The 17491-nt window shown below is 37.0% G+C and overlaps 1 protein-coding gene across 8 annotated transcripts in view; it reads right to left on the reverse strand.

Annotated features, from left to right (window-relative positions):
- LOC127663017 (prominin-1-A) overlaps positions 1–17491 on the reverse strand; it is a 105113-nt gene that overhangs the window by 24788 nt on the left and 62834 nt on the right. For 5 of the 8 annotated variants that reach the window (XM_052154404.1, XM_052154397.1, XM_052154399.1 and 2 more), the window contains exons 4-12: positions 15705–15910; positions 4758–4878; positions 4485–4548; positions 4295–4384; positions 3672–3695; positions 3072–3295; positions 2868–2942; positions 2254–2317; positions 1410–1569 (exon numbers count right to left, since the gene is read on the reverse strand). In XM_052154404.1, the coding sequence (XP_052010364.1) occupies positions 1410–1569; positions 2254–2317; positions 2868–2942; positions 3072–3295; positions 3672–3695; positions 4295–4384; positions 4485–4548; positions 4758–4878; positions 15705–15910 (1028 nt within the window). The remainder of the gene's footprint in view (positions 1–1409; positions 1570–2253; positions 2318–2867; positions 2943–3071; positions 3296–3671; positions 3696–4294; positions 4385–4484; positions 4549–4757; positions 4879–15704; positions 15911–17491) is intronic. The other 3 variants (XM_052154401.1, XM_052154400.1, XM_052154403.1) reach the window with 1 other exon arrangement.

Consider the following 17491-nt stretch of genomic DNA (forward strand, 5'->3'; position numbering starts at 1 on the left):
CACGACTCCAGGGGTGGTAGTCAGCATCTTTACTCGCTGAGCTACCCAGGCCCACCACTAAAGACTAATATAATGCTATGACAATGACATGATAGAGAAATGTGCACTTCCAACTTTTTGTCTACAGTTTGAAAAGCGCCCTTTTCTGTTCCAGCATGAAAATGCCACTAAGCACAAAGTGAAGTCCATACTGAGTTTGGATTAGAAGAACTGCCCTGCACTAAGCCCAGACCTGAATCCCAATGCACAACTTTGGGATGGGAACCCCAACGTCAGTGCATGACATCACTGATGCTCTTGTGTCAGAATGAGAGCAAATACCTGCAGCCATATTCCAACACATAGATGAAGTTACTGTTTAAAAATAAACATGCCACCTCTGGGTTCTTTTGGATGCCCCAAAAAAGAGCGGCGTTCAATGGGCGCTTTGCATAAATTGAGCGGAAAATGCATAAGAAAATAACATAATAATTTATGGGGTTGATTGACCCCATTTCCTACAGATTATTGGAGATTCTCCTTCTTTAAATATCCATCATGTTTGTGGATTTTAACTTTTCACAAAGAAATCGCAAAACTTTGTATGCACAATAGCACAAAAGGCTGTTTTTAATGCCCAAAGTCCAACATCTGTAACTGATATGAGACCAAATGTGATCTAATGATGATCTTATATGAACAAGACCAATTGAAGGTATAATGGTAAGAAATGGCCCCCAACTCCACCATCACCATGCATTATCTACTGCTTGTGAAAGGATATGCAAATAAAAATAATGCTGTATTGCTAAAATTATGTCTTTGCACTTATTTTGAATGCAGTAAGTAACAATTGTTAAATAAAAAATGGCTGTTATTAAGCCTGAACATTGAAAATTATGATATTGAAGTCAATTATTATTATTTACTGTAAGTGGGTTAATAATTTAAGCAGTAAAGATGCATAGTGTATGTCTGATGGTAGTTTTCATTTTCATATGCCACATTTCTCAGGCTCTAGAAGTGTGTTAAGTGTGTGAGCATGTGATTTCTTTAACCTGTTGCATGTCTGACATAATCACACAAGCCTGTTGAATCAAGTTATAATTAGTTTATTACATTATATAATTCATTTTTAAAGATTTTAAAACTGCAGCACTTCCCATATTCACTATTGAAATCTGTTGCTTGAAAGAAAACAGAAGCACGTTTGCCTGTGGTGTGACGTCAGTAATTTTGTCTATAGTGGAAAGCCTTCCCAGAAGAGTATATATAAGCTGTCATCCCAATTAATGCCAATGGTTTTGAAATGATTTGGGTGTGGAGTTAAACGCACATACTTTTGGCCATGTAGTGTATTTGACTGAGTCTAATCACCAGTCACATTCACATTCACAAAAAAATTCCAGATATCCAATCCTAAAACGTACCTGTAGAAGTCCAACTGATCAATCTTTGGGTAGATGTCCTCAATTTGTGAGTGTGTGTGCGTAATCATTTTGGTGAAGTTGGTCAGAGAGCTGTGAACTGGGAAGTGCTTGGGGAAATTGGTGATGTTAGAGCCAATGTCATCCAGCAGACCTTTGACCCCTACAGGACACACCAGACACAACAGTACCATATTTCTTTAGTGCAGGTTTTGTAAAAATAAAAAATAGATTAATAGATATATTAATTGGATATTGTTTTTTAAAAAATTATGGATGGTTGTTTTTCAATTGTTTTTTTACTGATGTTTTTTATCGTTGCGGTGCAGCTCGCTGTTTTTCAGTGTCTCAAACAGGAGCACCACTTTAAAAAAAAGAAATTATTTTATTTATTTTTTTATTAAAAAGAATGCCAACTGGGGGCCTGGGTAGCTCAGCGAGTATTGACGTTGACTACCACCCCTGGAGTTGTGAGATCAAATCCAGGGTGTGCTGAGTAACTCCAGCCAGTTCTCCTAAGCAACCAAATTGGCCCGGTTGCTAGGGAGGGTAGCGGGGGCAACTAAAACTTGTCCACCATCACCCAGATTGAGGCGAGTAACCCCGCCACCATGAGTACATACTAAGTAGTGGGAATTGGGCATTCCAAATTGGGGAGAAAAAGGGGATAAAGAAAAAAAAAGAATGGCAACTTTTCAGATTGTGCCTTAAGCCACTTGCGTTCTGATTTGCACACACTTGTGCTGCCTTTTTAAATCACAATAACACATTTGAGCATCCCCAAAAATATCTGGCTAATCCAAATAAAAGATCTGAATTCTAATCTGGATTCTATCATTAAACTCACCCTCAGCAACATTTCGGGTTTGCTCTGTTACCATGGTTGGAGTGTCATTGAATGATGCAAGCCCCTGCGTGACACAGACAAAAAGGTGTAGAGGTAAACAAAGTAGATGTGTACATTTAAGTTAACATGTAATCAAAACTGATGCTATTAACTGTTTAAATGTATGTTTATGTTTCTGGTCTTAATGTGCATGATTTATCGGTGCACAAATACTCCAAAGGAAAGAAAAGTCTTTCTAATCTTTTATCAAAATGAAATAACTTGCTCCATCCCTGAAATTACTTTCCTTTTACAGTAGATTGATGTCATAAATCACTTCTCTTTTGCAACCCCTCCCTTGCAACCACCTGGAACCATCCTGGTATGTAATGCCATCTTTTCACGATTCAGTCAATTCCTAATAAAATGATGTCCCGTTTTCTTGTTCAATATGCTGTTTCACTCAGAAATTCGTCAGATTATGAAAGTAAAATGGGCTACAAACTGCTTTTCATGTTGACTTTAAGCAAATAGTATGTTCAAATGTGAAACATGTAATATGTAATCCTGATTGTTCTTTGCAATCTTGTTCTAAATCTATGCAAGTCTATAACTGGAAATGTGGAACAATGTACCTTCTCGACAATATGTCTGAGATCAGTCTTTAGGACTTCATTCACTTTGTCTAACTTGTCAGTCACATCGGGCAACTGAAAAAAAAGCAAACATATATTCAGTTATTATATTTGTGTGTGTGTGTTTTTTACTTTTAAAAACTATATTTGTTAATGTCGACACTACTGTATGTTGAAAGGAAAGATGAGAAAAAATGTAAATACCGATGAGTAGTTGGCTGCGATTTCAAGCCTGGGAAGGGCACTACGTATATTTTGACAGATCTCCGCTGCATTTGAGCGCAAGTCTGCGCAGACAGGATCATTAAGGGCGTTGCCAAGGCTGCCACGCACCATGCTCAGGTTAGACTGCAGTTTGCCTGTTCCTTCCTGCAAAGTCTCCAAGGTCAAACTCACATTCTCCAGAGCATCCTTAGTGTCCTGCATTGCTAAGAGAGGGGACAAATGCAAAAACATACACAAAAGAACATTCAAAAACAGAGACTACTAACAGGCTCACTGAAAGTATCAACGATGTACAAATACCCAGGGAACATGTTCTAAATAATGCAACAAATGCTTTTTTAAATAAAAAATGTACCAAACAATATCATCCATCTTGAGGTTATATCTTTTGTTTATTTCATAACCTTTCCGGCATCTTGGTTTTAAAACAAAGAAGGGGCAGTTTGAACCAGGAAATGATTCAACAACACACGGGGAGAGTAACTGGACCAGGTGTTGGTGGGAAAGAATAAGGAGACAATCACAATGCTGTTACAGATAGATCTGGAAAAGGGCCAGTCGGGGGCTTTTATAATTTACCTTTAGTTGCTTTCTCCACTTTGACTAACGAATCAAAGAAAAAACAGTGAAATAAGACACTAACAACAGTAATGGGTTGTATATTATTACCAATATTGTATTCATGTGATATGATATTTTACAATAATTATGAGAGGTGTATGTTTTGTTTTAGCAAGAAAAAGTAAGAAAGAAATAAAGAAAGAAAGAAAGAAAGGAAAAAGTTTTGGAAAAAAGAAGCAAGGAAGCAAGAAAAGAAGGAATGAAGAAAGGAAAAAAGAGAGAAGGAAGGAATAAAAATAAGGAAGAAAGGATGAAAGAAAGAAAGGAAAAAAGTTTTAGAAAAAAGAAGGAAGCCAGAAAAGAAGGAATGAAGAAAGGAAAAAAGGAAGAGAGAAAGAAGGAACAGAGAAATTAAAGAAAGAAAGAAAGAAAGGAAAAAGTTTTGGAAAAAAGAAGCAAGGTAGCAAGAAAAGAAGGAATGAAGAAAGGAAAAAAAGAGAGAAGGAAGGAAGGAATAAAAATAAGGAAGAAAGAATGAAAGAAATTATGAAAGTAAGGAACAATTTTTAGAAAAAAGAAGGAAAAACATTAAGAAAAGGAAGAAGTTAGTAAGGAAGGAAATGCGATGAGATGAGACATACTTCCGGCTATGCTGAGTGCCACATCAAGGGCAGGCTGCACATCTTTCCCCAACTCCTCATGTATCCTTCCACCCAAGAGCAAACCTACATCTGCAGAAAACATCTTCATTCAGTGCTCACATCAAAAAACCCTTTTCTATTCCACTGATGTTGTAGAGGAAAAACTCAAGATGACCAATGGCATACTTACTCTCCAGGTCATAAAGCACATGATCCTTCACAGTGCCATACTGAGAGATCAGGTAATCAATTTGCTGAGAGAGATGACAGAGCAATATATTTAACTGTCAGGATCTCACTTTCCAATGCTGAGACACATACAGTACATGCCACCGTATTACTTGTCTTTCTAGAACACTTGAAACATTGATCATTTATATCAGAATATTTATACTAGTATCAATCAGTCTGTCTGTCTGTGTTATAGTGCTTGAAATGTAAACATTTAATTTGGAGTACTCACTGCTGGGGTCTGATTGGCGAAGGTGTGCAGGTCTTTCAGGTTATTCTTTACGAGCCTCCTCATGTTCTTCAACTGAGAACTCAGGTTCTGATTGGCTGCATAGGCGCAAAGGACCCCTGCCCTGTAGATTGAAAAAACAGTGTTAGAAACAGCAGAAATCCACTACCACTTAACCAAGAACATATCATGCTATAGTAAACATTTTGTGGAGCAGCTAGACATAATAATATTTTAGATTACTTCTACTCAAACATCAACTGTTGTATTGTTATGTAGGTAGCACAGACAATGGGTGGAGGATAAAAGCTGTTAGCTAGAGAGCCAGTAGGAGGCAGCATATTCATACAATTACAAGTCATATGTTCTTTTAGGGGCTGTGCTGTCCTGTTAAGATCCCTTTGTTTGTTTTGCTTTGGGAGCATCCAACATTCCCATACTCAGCCATCCCTTCATTGAGTACTGACTGGCAACATCATATTGCTACAGGTGTATACAGTAAGACAAGCACTTCATACATGCTTTTGTGTATACAAACTTTGTGAATAAACCCAAAAGAGCTTTAGTCTCAAAGAATTGGCAAAGCACTTCAAACTAGGGTGACTGTGAGCTTTTCTTAATTAGTCTAAGAGACACTTCAAGGGAAAACAAGCCCTATATTAGAACCTATTCATGATTCATGCATCCTAATTAGGGTTTATTCTTTCTGTGTGCTCATGGCTGCTGTGGGAGCCAGTGAAGGTTTGCAGAACTATCTTCTATCATGCTTTCACTGCAGTCTGGGACAAAAGCTATGACAGACTTATGCAACAATAGTGCAAGCAGGAACACATTTTGTGATATTGCATCAAATTGTGTAAATCACCCTGCTGGTATTGTGTATGACTTTAATTGCACCATAAAAAAGATGAATGTGTGGGTACAAATGAAGCAGACTGCATCAATGTTTCAACAGATTTCTGAAGGATTAAATCCAACATAGCTAACAACATAAAATATCACAGATCAGTGTACATTTGTGGGCACATGGAAAAACTTCCTGTCCGAGGTGGAAGTGTGAGATACTTCCTGTCTGGACCACAGTTAAAAGAAATGGAACTGCATTGACAGTCTGGGCTTCAAAAGGTAGATCAGCCCGATACACAAAAAAACAATGTCTGCCAGCAGCAGCAGTGCAGTTTAAAATGATCTTGGAATGGAACATAGCTTTTGTGTTAGCGTGAGTTGCCTTGTGTAATTTGCATAAAGATTTTAAGATTTGAATTGACTAATCGCACTGTGAATTCAGCGACAGTAGCTTGAAAGTTCTGCTCCCGAAATCGGTCTTTGCATACAAAAATGCAAATCACTGCCCCCAGTGGCCAAAGATGGTAGTGCTGTTAAACATAAGGGCACATGTTGGTTCTAGTTTCTAGGTGAAATGTCGACAGAGTGGCGCCAAAAGTGAGACTTTTTGTTGGAAATGATGTATTGCTATAATGCTGTATTGCTATATCTGTCTCTTTTATATTCCAAAAACATTTGAGACATTGAAAGTTTAAACATGCACACAAACACAATGAAACGCTGTAGCTTTATATGCAGATAGTGGGCATTGCAGAATGATTTCAGGGTCAGAATCAAACCACAGACTGACAAGGAATCAAAATGGGTGGCTGGCTACAAAGCCCCATTGTTTTTCCTCTTTGTCTCCTCATAATTCCCCATGTCTGCCTCTCTCAGTCTGCTCTTTGTGTCGGTAAGTATGCTATCTTCTCTGCTCTGTAAGGTCAGGGAAAACACAGCAGGCACTGAACAAAGAGGCTTTGAAGATGACAAAGTGCATTCCACATAGAGGGCATTGAGATGCCTGACACTTTGCACACAGTAGGGCACCTCAAATACAGTATTCCAGGAGAGAGTATAAAAAAAATAGAATATAAGTAGTTTTAGCAAAAAACTTTTGAAATAAATGCCACTGGATAAAAACGAATCTGCCAAAACGGTTTTGAAACAGCACCAATCAAGTGCAATATCACAAAATAAATGTGGCAACAACGTGTGACACTTCGCCTTGAAGATGCCACCAGAGATGGGGAATAAATATTTTTTGAGACATTGTACAGTTGTTGAGCTGTCACTTTGGCTTAACCTGTGACATTCTGTTTGGGTTTGAGTGTACAAAATTCCTCCTGCACTTCCAAAATCCAAATCTATGCACTGAGGTTGCTCTTTCAAAACTCTTAAATTTAGCTAAGTTTGAATTATGTACTTAGTCTCAGACATTTCTCCGAAGATTCCTGGGAAGAAATAAAAATATGCACACATAATTTGGTCTATAGTGAATTTTATGATAAATGTTGAAACCTTTCACTTTTGTATGCAAACTTTGAGCCCAGTTTAAGACTTTGTTGAGATCTCTATAAAACTGTCATGTTTTCTCAGGTAAAAAAATCAGGAGACTTAAAAGGTTAGTTAACCTTCTCATTATTTACTTACCTTTAAGCCATCCCAGATGTGTATGACTTTCCTTCCGAAGTGAACATTTTTACAAGCAGATTTCAGCTCAGTTTGTTCATACAATGCAAGTAAACGGGTGCCATCAGGCTGCTGGTTGTTTGATGGTCCAAAAGGCTCATTTAGCCAGCATAAAAGTAATCCACATAACTCCAGTTGATCAATTAAAGTCTTCTGAACCAAATCAATACATTTGTGTAAGAAACAAATCGAAAATTAAAAAGTTTTTTAACTTTAAATCATTGCTTCTGCCCAGCGCTGTATTGCTTTTTGAAATGTCCTAACTCTCACGTGACGTTCATTCCTCTGTTGTTTACAAAGCACGCTTGCTGGTTACCCTGTGCTCAGCAGACCTGTAATGTGATCGGCCTACCACAAAGTCACAGCCAAGCTCCTGACCCAGACAAAGAGAGCCACTGTCGACTGGAAAATGAGGATTAGTTAGTGCTCTATTTTGGGAGGCTGGATAGAAAGGTTTTTAAATGTGTAAATCCAATATGTATTTTAAGTGTCAAACTGCCATTGCTACAAAATGAGAGAGAAAACAGTATTTATTTGTTTAACACGCTATTTGGTCACTGCATATTTCCTGTACATGTGTGTAATTTCATAGTTTTGATGACCTTAATATTATTCTACATAGAATGGAGAAAATAGTAAAAAAAAATTAATTAGTAGGTGTGTCCAAACATTTGACTGGTAAACATATACTGTATGGTTGCAAAGGTAAACTGTCAGCGTTAATGTTATAAGTCTAAGTGTCAAATTAGGCTGCTGGCTGTTAAGTGCTTTATTATACCAGAGATAGTCAAATGTTGCTTTTAAGTTCCCATAAGCTATGACTTGGATATATTAGTGGAAATACAAGCACCGAGGCCCATGTGCGTGCAGTGTAAGTAGGCCAGAACAGGCGGGTAATTGAAGTGTGAGATAATCATTTCTCTTTTCCATTTATGTGGAGGACAGAAGGAGGACAAAACCCAACACAACATATGATTAAGCACACAACCAAAGCTCTCTATCTCAAAGCTCTCTCACTCTTTCTTCTGTTCCGCCAAAATATTATAAAGGTGTAGATAATTGCATGTCAAATATTTACTATTTTTGATCCAAATTGACAGATCAGACTCTTGCCAGTGTATGACTTTCATTTGTGCATAATAGATTGAGGACAGTTGTATCTGACAATGGTGCTATTCAAAGGCTGCTTTGAATACAAACTACAATAACGTACTGGATGTGTAACCCTTCAAATACACAGAAGAATGTCCAACTACACAGACAACTGTAGATGTCCATGTAAAGGAGAGGCGTACTACCATATGACTACTGAAAATATGAACACGCACAAACGCTCGCGTGGAAGGACTGACGCAGAGTCAGGTCAGGACAAATCTGTTATCGTAACCATGGTTTCGCTTTTATAAAAACACACACATTCTCATAACTAAATACTGTATAGTCAATCCTCAGGCCTAAATTAATTTATTTAATGAATAATTCCAGATCAAAATTCTAACTGGAAGCGCTATGCTCGAAGACTCAATTAGCTTATCGCTTTAGTAAAATACTAGAGCTGTCAATCAATTATATATATTTTTTAAAGAATGAATTACACAATATGCTGATTAATCAAATTAATCGCAATTACTCATATATCAATATTTGCGGAGAAAGGCCCCAAAATAAACATAATTCAATAAATAAAATAATGATTAATGCAATATGATAAATATAATAAAAATAATAATTTTGATAATTCAAAGACATTACATTTTAATGGCAGAGAAGTGATTAGGCAATAGAAAAGTGGCTATACAAGTCAATATAATGTTTGTTTTATTTCCATATCATTGAACATAAGCCTATCACTGGCTAATTTGCTAGTTATACAGCTGGAGGTGTGCTTACTGCCCCTTGCTGACGGCGACATGAAGCTGGTTTTTAAAACTTGCTCCACTGGTAGAAAAATGTCTTACAAGCCTACAGAATTTAAGTATGGTTACTGCGTTAATTTCTTACAACATTATTTTTATATAATTAATCACACTGTAATAACATGTTAAATTGACAGCCTTTGAAATACACTTTATAACCGTAGACTACACACATCACCAAACCTTGGAATTATTTCTACATAAATCAAAAACCTTGAAAGGCTATGTGTCCTCTAAATCATACAATCTTTCAGTCAAGATCTGTGCACACACATGCACACACTGTACTCTGTACAGTCAGGGCTGGATGGCCAGATGTTCAACCTGTCATAGCTCACACAAACATGCTGCAAACTCAAATGCAAAAATGCAAGCATTAGCACATGCTTTCGCCTGCAAAGATTTGCTCCCACGATCCAATCATGATCTATCTATGGATCGTAATACCAACAGTGAGCGGAGTAATAATTGGCTATACTGTCAGTTAACAGCACAAATTATTGCAGGGCTCAACAATAAGGAAGGCCCAATGGGACTGAATAAGAATGTTTCTGGCTAGTCAAGGGAACTATCACATGCCCAAAAGGACACTGCTGCATCGTCACTGCACCTTTGTTGATCATGCACATGTATTTTTAAGGCTTGCCAACTTTGACAAATTAACCAGTTTTGATTTATGTGATGTACACTGAACGCTGTTGCGAATTGTGCTGTTTGAAATTTTTCACCACAGTTTATGTTAAGTTTAATGAATAATTTTAAATGAAAAATAAAAGGCAGATGCTATTTACACCAAGGTGCAAATAGACACTACGGAAAAAAAAAATTGTATGGGTGTTCAATTTGGGCACTTTTAGCACTGTGAACTTAAAGCCTTTTTCAAACTGTCACTATTTTTATAATTTTGTCTACTTACAATGTCCAACAGTGTATGTACAACTTTAACTACAGTTTGCATCCTTTCCAGCACATCTCAAATTCTGTATTGTGTTGAATAGAATACTATGGTGGAAATTAATGTGATAATGTTTATAAAATGTTAAATTTCAGACTGAAAATATTTTTTTGCATCCAATACACACAATTAAATAATTTGTACACTTTTTGCCTTATTTAGCAAACTTATAGCTTCATTTTCATAGTTTAATATTACTAATAATATTATAAAACATAATCTATACACAAAAGACATTTGAAAAGTACCACCAAAATGTTTTAATCAAAGTCAGTTTTAAAGTGATATATATATATATATATATATACAGTGGGTACGGAAAGTATTCAGACCCCCTTAAATGTTTCACTCTTTGTTATATTGCAGCCATTTGCTAAAATCATTTAAGTTCATTTTTTTTCTCATTATTGTACACACAGCACCCCATATTGACAGAAAAACACAGAATTGTTGACATTTTTGCACATTTATTAAAAAAGAAAAACTGAAATATCACATGGTCCTAAGTATTCAGACCCTTTGCTGTGACACTCATATATTTAACTCAGGTGCTGTCCATTTCTTCTGATCATCCTTGAGATGGTTCTACACCTTCAATTGAGTCCAGCTGTGTTTGATTATACTGATTGGACTTGATTAGGAAAGCCACACACCTGTCTATATAAGACCTTACAGCTCACAGTGCATGTTAGAGCAAATGAGAATCATGAGGTCAAAGGAACTGCCTGAAGAGCTCAGAGACAGAATTGTGGCAAGGCACAGATCTGGCCAAGGTTACAAAAAAATTTCTGCTGCCCTTAAGGTTCATAAGAGCACAGTGGCCTCCATAATCCTTAAATGGAAGACGTTTGGGACGACCAGAACCCTTCCTAGAGCTGGCCGTCCGCCAAACTGAGCTATCGGGGAGAAGAGCCTTGGTGAGAGAGGTAAAGAAGAACCCAAAGATCACTGTGGCTGAGCTCCAGAGATGCAGTCGGGAGATGGGAGAAAGTTGTAGTAAGTCAACCATCAGTGCAGCCATCCACCAGTCGGGGCTTTATGGCAGAGTGGCCCGACGGAAGCCTCTCCTCAGTACAAGACACATGAAAGCCTGCATGGAGTTTGCTAAAAAACACCTGAAGGACTCCAAGATGGTGATAAATAAGATTCTCTGGTCTGATGAGACCAAGATAGAACTTTTGGCCTTAATTCTAAGCGGTATGTGTGGAGAAAACCAGGCACTGCTCATCACCTGTCCAATACAGTCTCAACAGTGAAGCATAGTGGTGGCAGCATCATGCTGTGGGGGTGTTTTTCAGCTGCAGGGACAGGACGACTGGTTGCAATCGAGGGAAAGATGAATGCGGCCAAGTACAGGGATATCCTGGACGAAAACCTTCTCCAGAGTGTTCTGGACCTCAGACTGGGCTGAAGGTTCACCTTCCAACAAGACAATGACCCTAAGCACACCGCTAAAATAACGAAGGAGTGGCTTCACAACAACTCCGTGACTGTTCTTGAATGGCCCAGCCAGAGCCCTGACTTAAACCCAATTGAGCATCTCTGGAGAGACCTGAAAATGGCTGTCCACCAACGTTTACCATCCAACCTGACAGAACTGGAGAGGATCTGCAAGGAGGAATGGCAGAGGATACCCAAATCCAGATGTGAAAAACTTGTTGCATCTTTCCCAGAAAGACTCATGGCTGTATTAGATCAAAAGCGGTGCTTCTACTAAATACTGAACAAAGGGTCTGAATACTTAGGACCATGTGATATTTCAGTTTTTCTTTTTTAATAAATGTGCAAAAATGTCAACAATTCTGTGTTTTTCTGTCAATATGGGGTGCTGTGTGTACAATAATGAGGAAAAAAAATGAACTTAAATGATTTTAGCAAATGGCTGCAATATAACAAAGAGTGAAAAATTTAAGGGGTCTGAATACTTGCCGTACCCACTGTATATATATATATATATATATATATATATATATATATATATATATATATATATATATATAATTGAAATCTATTAATATTTTAATAAAAATCAACCCATAGGACATGAAATTGACAGAAGTTGAAGAACACCCACATTATTCTCTGATACCTTTACAAATAAATATTTATTATAAGCTTCTTGTTCAGCCCTGTATTCTGCAAATGTATTGTTTCTGGATGCCATGTGGGCACACATTCTCTACTGTATTGGATTTGACAGGCCATCTTTGCAAGCTGAGCCCAAGGGTTGTCAGAGGAGCATCAGCACTGGGGAACTTCGATACCCTGGGCACCACACTCCTTCTGAACAGCAGCTGGGTCTATACTCATTCTCATTCCAACCAGGGCTAAATAAAAGTCAGCCCCTCAAAAAAGAGCTCAATGTAAATACCACAGCTTAATATAATTATTTTGTTGTTTTTTTTGGACAAAAGTATAAGTGGTCCTTGCCTGTGGAAAACTCACCACCACAATGAAAGGGTGTTATGGGTGGTGCTGTTAGGGCAGAACGATTAATCAAAATAAAAGCGGAATCACGATATGACATAGTACGATTATCAAACTGCAAGGGCTGCGATTTAATTAAATAAATAAATAGTCTGCATGTTGCACTTCTGTATGCCCATAGCTCTTTTCTCTGTACACCTAAGTTATATTTACAGTGCTCTAGATTCACTGACTGCACATTTGCCTAATTCCAAATATGCTTGTCCAGTCTGAAGTTACCATCCAAATCTGAAGTAACCTCATAACAGTGGGGTTTTGTGGACAGAAGAGTGGATACAAAGCTTAAAAATGCTATTGCCAACTCAATTACAAACAAATGTCTTCCTTCAGTGTTCTGCCAAAATAAAAGTTCAAAGTAAAAAACTGAAAGGTATATAAGTTTAACTGCAAATCAATGCTGCAATAAGCTAAGAATTCATTAAATAAACTGTTTTATAATAATAATAATAATTATTATTATTATTGTTGTTATAATACAAAAATATATTTCAGTAATACATTTTTTTACTTATTATTTGGTTCCAAAGAAATACAAAATATGATTAAAAAAGGGCTGAGAGCCTATCACAAAGTGGACTAAAACAGCTACACAGTGAACAGATACAATGTGAAGGTGTGTGAATCAGTTTTTTCTCACCCTCTATGTTTCACTGTATTTGTTATTTATTTAGCCTGGTTCTTTTTAAGATGACTTAAGAGTGAACACCTTGAACATATTTTCTTTACAGGAACAATGTCAAATAAACCCAGCAAAAATCTGTATGATGTTCAACGCAAGTTTTCTCTCTTAAAAAAATAAGAGCATTATTGTGTGTATTATTAAGTGACGCTTGTCTTAGCAAACACCACTAATTACATAATCTATCAATTTAAAAATATGAAAACCCTGACATCTTATCCATGTCAATGAAAAATTCATGATCAATGTTTCTTTCAACTGTTGCTAGAAGGGATTAAAGATGGATGTAAACAAGATTTCAATAATCTTTACAAAAATCTAAACTAGCCACAAACTTGCTGCAAATTTGCATTTAAGCCATTTTAGTTATTATTTTACTATATTTTATTTTACTAAACCTGGGGTATTTTATTTTAAAAGGACGTTTATTTAATAATTTAGCATTGTGGTGCAGGCCTGGGGTCACATGATCACAAGTACAATTCATTGTTTTGTATTTTCTTTTCTTTTAATTTTTTTTTGGACATTTATAGGTTTATAATGCTGTCTTTTTATTTGTATACAATATATAAATTGTTTAGTATGGACAAAATGTCAATATTGATCAAATTGTGTTATGTCATGTGTGATCTTGAGAGTAAAGTCGAGACGATGTCCGGTCTTGTTCTCTTTTGCAGTAACCCTGCGTTAATAAGAGGCACAGCCAGACATGCACAGAAAAGATGTCTGATACTGTCTGCTATTTTTCTATGCAGGAGTGTATAATAAATGGAATAGTGAAGCCTCATCATTATGTGGGAGAGTTCTTTATTCAGCTACATTTGCAGCTCTTCACCGGTAGTGGTGAACCTCTATTAAACCTTTGGCAACAATTGACAATTTGCCGCAAGTTTGCTGCAAAGCTCATTTGCATATGTATATTATCAGTAGCAAATTTGCTTCAAGTTTGCAGCAAATTTGCAATGAACTCTCAATTTTTGAAGGGGTAGCATTATGTTTTAAAGGGTGGCCTTCCCTGGAACGAAAACACACTTGTGTGAGCAGTCATTTGTAATTAATGACAATAGCATCTATTTTTAGCTCAACAACACATGGTGATCTGACACTGTATACACAGTAAGACACAACATAAAACATTAAAACAACAATTAAAAAAAAAGTTCAACTGCATATTTAGGACAGACCACGAAAGTCGAGGCTAACATGCTAAATGCTAAACAATGATTTGCCTTTATTCAAATGGCAAATTAGTCAAACAAATGAAGTCGAATTATCTTTAACTACTTGCAGATACCTGAATGCTAGACGTTTGGTCTCAATGGTCCAAAAGAAAAACTGATAGACAGGGAAAATAAAAATTAGGATTAAAAATCATTCACGCCCCAAGCTTTTATGTTGCCATCACACCACTGTGTTCATGACTTGGTTGACAGTATCCCTAAGAAATGCCGCTTTTCTCCTAAAAGCAAAAAGGCACTAATAAGGAACATTCTTGTCATAATGGGGTCACTTCTTTAATTATTCATCATGCTTAAATTATGCCCAGTGTTTTATGAGAAAACAGCACAGCGCTCAGAACTAAATGGTCTGAGTAAGTATAAAACGTAAATGACAAGAGCAGACTGCTCAATGAAATTCAATAACATTGTACTGGATCACCCCATCACTAAGGAATATTAACAGCTCGACTCAAGAGCTCTTCACAAAGCAATCTTTTCAAGCATCTCTCCAAAAACATCAAAATGTCGTAACCTTCAACCATGGAGCTACTTCAACCCAAGGGCTCTTCTATAATCACGAAAATCACTCTACCCCCAATAAGGGTCTTTTCAGGAGCACTGTAGAACAAATGTCCCATTTTCAGTAAAACATCCCACCAGGAAACCGAGTGGTGCCTGTCTCTCTTTAAACGAAATTGAACCTTTTAATATAACCCTGAAGAGAGCAGTGTGCATAATGATCCATGTTAGAGCTTCATTAGAATCAGCGGGCATGAAGGTTAAAATTGATAAACAATGAGAGATGCCCAGTTGATCATCTCCAGGCAGCCATGCATGTGCAAAAGAATCTTATATAAAGAAGCAGCCAGCTGAATTCACAAAGCTCAGGAACATCAAACACACTCTTCAGTTTGCCGTTGCTGTCCTGGAATTCCTGCTTTTGTTTGATCTTGCAGTATTTCTACTTGAACTGTACACTTGTCTTCAATATACCATAGGAGAGAGAGATTAACTTGATAATATTGATTTGATCACTGGACACAAAAAGGAACTTTAATGCTGAAAGTCCTTGTAGAGCAGCCTTCACGTCTTCGTGCTTATGATACCTTGAAATGCTGCACATACAGTATAAGCACAGAAGCACAAATGCACGTTCAGACAAACACAAACACTTACGTGATAATAAAGGTGGATGTGAGTAGAAGTGTGGTCAGCAGTCCTCTAAGGCATTCTGCATTCTTCCTCTGCCTCTGGTGCATCTCTCCTCCACAGTTATCACAACAGCGGCATAAACAGAAGAGAAGCCCGACCAGTGGCAGCAGCACGGTGAACAGCAGGCCCAGAGCGGCACAAACCACAAAACCTATCTCATAATAAATCACCTGCACACACCACAAAAATACACAGGTTAGAAATGCTGAAATAAGCAATATATCTGAAGAGAATATATTTGAGATGGTTTCCCAAATTCAAGTTCAGTCTGGTCTCTTTTCAATAATGCATGTACAGTATAATGTACATTACACTTAAAAGAATTCGCTCAAAGATGACGATTCTGTCATCATTTACTCACCCTCATGTCTTTCAAAATACCTAATCAATTTATTTTGTTCATGAAACACAAAATTTGTCATTTATAGCAGAATGTCAAAGCGGTTCTTTTTCATACACTGAATGTAAATGGTGACTATGGCTGTCAAGCAAGATTTTCAGTGAATCGCTATTTAAATTTCAGTTTGGTCCCCACACAACCATCATATAGATAAAGAAGAGTTGGAATATAGTGCATGAGTTGTATGGGCTATATTTTGTACGCTTTTATGGTGCTTTTACCTTTTGCATTTCACAGAAGAAAATCATACAGGTTTGGATTGGCATGAGAGTGAGTACACTAATAAATTGTAATTTTGGTGCAAACTATCCCTTTAACTAACGTAATTTAGCTGTAATGTGCATTCAGGAAGCCAGCCCAATACTAAAGATTTAGGTTTAGATTTAGTTCATTGTCTATTGTGGGTAAAACTGGGGGTAATGGAAGGAATGAAAGCCATGTGTGATCCTATTACAACTACAATTTATACTAACAATCTTAAAGGGGATAGTTCACCCAAAAATGAAAATTCTCTCATTAGTTACACAACCTCATGAGATCCCAGGTGTGCATTACTTTTTTTCTTCACATTTGACAAAATTTTTTAAAATGTTTCCACTCAGTAGATTCTTATAATGCAAGTGAATGGCGATTTCTCTTTTGTATGTCCAAAAATCACAGACAGTCAGAATAATCGTCATCGATATGACTCCAGCAGTTAAATGAATGTCTTCTAAAGTGATAAAGCCAATTTTGGTGTGAAAAAGATAAATATTTAAATACTTGTTAACTCTAAATCATCACTCTGGTAAGCTTCATGAGAGGGTGGAGTTCATGCAGTCTCTCATGTGATGTATTCGCATTGCCATGATACAGACGTAATCTCACATTCTGCACTGATTGTGAGTAAAGAAACAGATCTAAACCAAAATCAACCAAGCTACTCTACAGCATTCATCCTTCTCACTTGTAAACAGTGCTGCTCTTCCAGGTGTGACACAAGTGCCTCAGTACTCACGTGTTTCAAATGCCAATGCAATTACGTTGCATACTGCTGCAGAACTGAAGCATAATTTAGAGTAAAAAAAAAGTACTTAAATATTTATCTTTTTCCCACCAAAAGTGAGCATGTCAGTTTAGAAGACATTAATTTAACAGCTGGTGTCGTATGGATGTCGTTTATGCGGACTGTCTGTTATTTTTGGAGCTTCAAAAATCTGATCACCAACCACTTGCATTTTAAGGACCTACTGAGCTAAGATATTATTAACATTTTCTTCAAATCTGTTCTGATGAAGAAAGAAAGTTATACACACCTGGGATATCATGAGGGTGAGTAAATAATGAGAGAATTTTCATTTCAACTATTCCT

This window comes from Xyrauchen texanus, chromosome 23 (assembly GCF_025860055.1).
Source record: "Xyrauchen texanus isolate HMW12.3.18 chromosome 23, RBS_HiC_50CHRs, whole genome shotgun sequence".
NCBI classification, from domain to species: Eukaryota; Metazoa; Chordata; class Actinopteri; order Cypriniformes; family Catostomidae; genus Xyrauchen; species Xyrauchen texanus.